At 43.1% G+C, this 2721-nt stretch overlaps 1 gene segment (V, D, J or C); it reads left to right on the forward strand.

The window, feature by feature from the left end:
• The first annotated feature begins 1612 nt into the window (after positions 1–1612).
• Positions 1613–2146, forward strand: LOC129674790 (immunoglobulin heavy variable 3-66-like). The segment is given in 2 exon segments: positions 1613–1722; positions 1821–2146. Coding segments are annotated over 2 exon segments (372 nt in total).
• Positions 2147–2721: the final 575 nt, after the last annotated feature.

Consider the following 2721-nt stretch of genomic DNA (forward strand, 5'->3'; position numbering starts at 1 on the left):
TAAGTGTAGTCCTGGAATCTTCTAGCCTCCATACAATCTGAGTCCTGGAATGTTTTCCGTCTCTGAGAATTACGGCTTAATAAGTTCACCTGTTCTTACTTATTTTCAGCTCTGGGCTGGCTGGTTCAACTCAGGTGTCCTTCAACACCTCTCATATCTTCCCAACATAAACCTCTTACAATTTCACAACAATTTTAAGCTGATTAATCCTACCTATATATGAATGTGTGCAGTAGGGACAAGGATTACAGAATAGAACACGTACTAGTGACTACATTTTCAAACAGATAAATTCTCTCCATGAAAGGGCTATATATAAGTATTCCTCACTAAGACATAAGCCCTGGAAATAATCTGCACAATCTATACTGTGTGTTTAGTTGGCTGTGTCTCATGTAGGGTTTACACACAAAACTACATGCACCATGACTTATGAATGTGATATCCATGTCATGTCCACATAACAGTATCTCCCAGCATTATTTCCCATGCTCCACCTCTTACACCCTTTTCACCTCCTCTTGTCAGGTGTTCTCTGCAACAGGGAGGGACATGAGCAGAACTGGAAAATGTTATGCAAAACAATATAACAAGGAATTGAAAACACAAACATTGCCTGTTTCTGTCATATGCAGAGGCTACATTGTGTGTGTCCTATGTGCTGACCTCCATTTTGTAGGTATTGGAACTAGAAGGGGAATCCTAGGAGAAGAACACATCCTAAGTGTGGGACAATGAGGACCAAGAACAAGGGAATGTTGTTGATGTGAAATCAAAAGTGAGATGTGGGGAGAGAAACGAGAAAAGCAGGAGGGAAACGAGAGAAGTGGTTGAATAAAAAAAAAATCATCCTAAAATCAGTTCAAAGCCCAGATTTTCCTAATTGTATTAAATGGGGAAAACTAACCACCTTAACACAACAAAGACATTCACATGTGGCCTGGAATAAAGATGCAAAAAGAAAATGGTAGAGGCAGGACTTAAAAGAAATAACAGGGAGAATTCAGAATGAAAAAGAAGTGACTTTGCTGCAACAGAAGTGTGTCTCCATAGCAAACTCTGAGTGGTAGAAAGACAGGGGAATGGAATGTCTCAGTTGCAAGCTCCTATGAGGACTGAGGACATCATACTGTACTAATGAGTAAAAATCAGATAATTCTCAAGGTTTCTAGTCACAGATAATGAGATCTGCTAACATCTCCTTGCAGAAGTGACCCTGTCCAAGATTTACATCAGGGAGAAGCCATGGCAGCCCAGACAGTGGGAGAAACTAAGCTCATCTATAGAAACATAATTAGGTGTGGCACAATTTAATAACACGGTTATACTAAAGACATGCATCAGTTTGGAAAACAAGCATGTTCTGTACATATGCACAAAAGGCATCTGAATGAAGTATGAAGAATTGTTGACCAAAAGATGTGAAAATGTAATGACTATGCTTTGTTAAATTCTAACTGTCAGCAATGACTTAGATGTCTTATATCTGCTCTGAGCACTGCCTTCTCTCCAGGTCCAACTCCAGAGCAGCTACAGCAGGAAGACATGCAAATAAGGCTTCTCTGTGCCCTTGAAAACCAGCCCTGCCCTGACCCTGCAGCTCTGGCAGAGGAGCCCAGCCCTGGATTCCCAGGTCCTCCCATTCAGTAATTACCATTGACCACAGACCATTCGCCATGGACTTGGGGATCAGCTGGATTTTCCTTGTCTTTATTTTTAAAGGTCAGTTATGCAGATGAGATTGTGTGTGCTGTGTGGACATGAAAGAGAAATTGTTGTTTTTATGACAGTTTTCTAGCCAGTATTCTCTGTGTTTGCAGGTGTCCAGAGTGACGTGCAGCTGGTGGAGTCTGGAGGAGGCTTGGTGCAGCCTGGAAAGTCCTTGAAACTCTCTTGTGTAGCTTCTGGAATCACCTTAAGTAATAACTACATGAGCTGGGTCCGCCAGGCTCCAGGGAAGGGGCTGGAGTGGGTCGCGTACATTAATACTGGTGGGGGCACCTATTACGCCGACGCCGTGAAGGGCCGATTCACCATCTCCAGAGACAACGCCAAGAACACCCTGTACCTACAAATGAACAGTCTGAGGTCTGAGGACACGGCCACATATTACTGTGCAAGAGACACAGTGACTGAATGTTGCTGAGAGCTCAGACACAAACCTCCCTGCAGGGCGCTCATGACCAGCAGGGGGCGCTGAGAGCACACAGAGCTCTGGGTGACAGAAGTACAGCTTGTCCGGAGAGTCCTGGAGGACATGGAGGGCTGGACTCTGTGTTTCGCCTGCCTGTTCACAGGGATTCTCTCTACAAGTTTAGTATTTAATAATCCATGAAGTGTCCAAATGTTCATTCAACTTTCTGTTTCCTTGTGATATGTGTTTTTTTTTCTATTTATTCGTTATAGCCTTTCTCTCTCTCTCTCTCTGTATGTCTGTCTCTGTCTCCCTGTCTTACTGTTTTTGTCTCACTGTTTCAGTCAGCCTTTGTGTATTCTGTCTATTCCTTTCTGATGGTGTGTGTGTGTTTGTGTGTGTGTGTGTGCATATTGATATGAGATGTCTTACTCTGAAGGTCTACAGGATAATTTTTAAATAAGTTCCATTACTCAGCCTGCATCCTACCTAGTGGTTAGTCTCTTGGCCGGTCACACTGCCTCCATGTCCCATAATTCTGTTTACTCATTGATACCACACCTACCTCTCTTTGTAGTTGTGCAGAA

This window comes from Psammomys obesus, unplaced genomic scaffold (assembly GCF_907164565.1).
Source record: "Psammomys obesus unplaced genomic scaffold, mPsaObe1.curated_primary_1811, whole genome shotgun sequence".
NCBI lineage: Eukaryota > Metazoa > Chordata > Mammalia > Rodentia > Muridae > Psammomys > Psammomys obesus.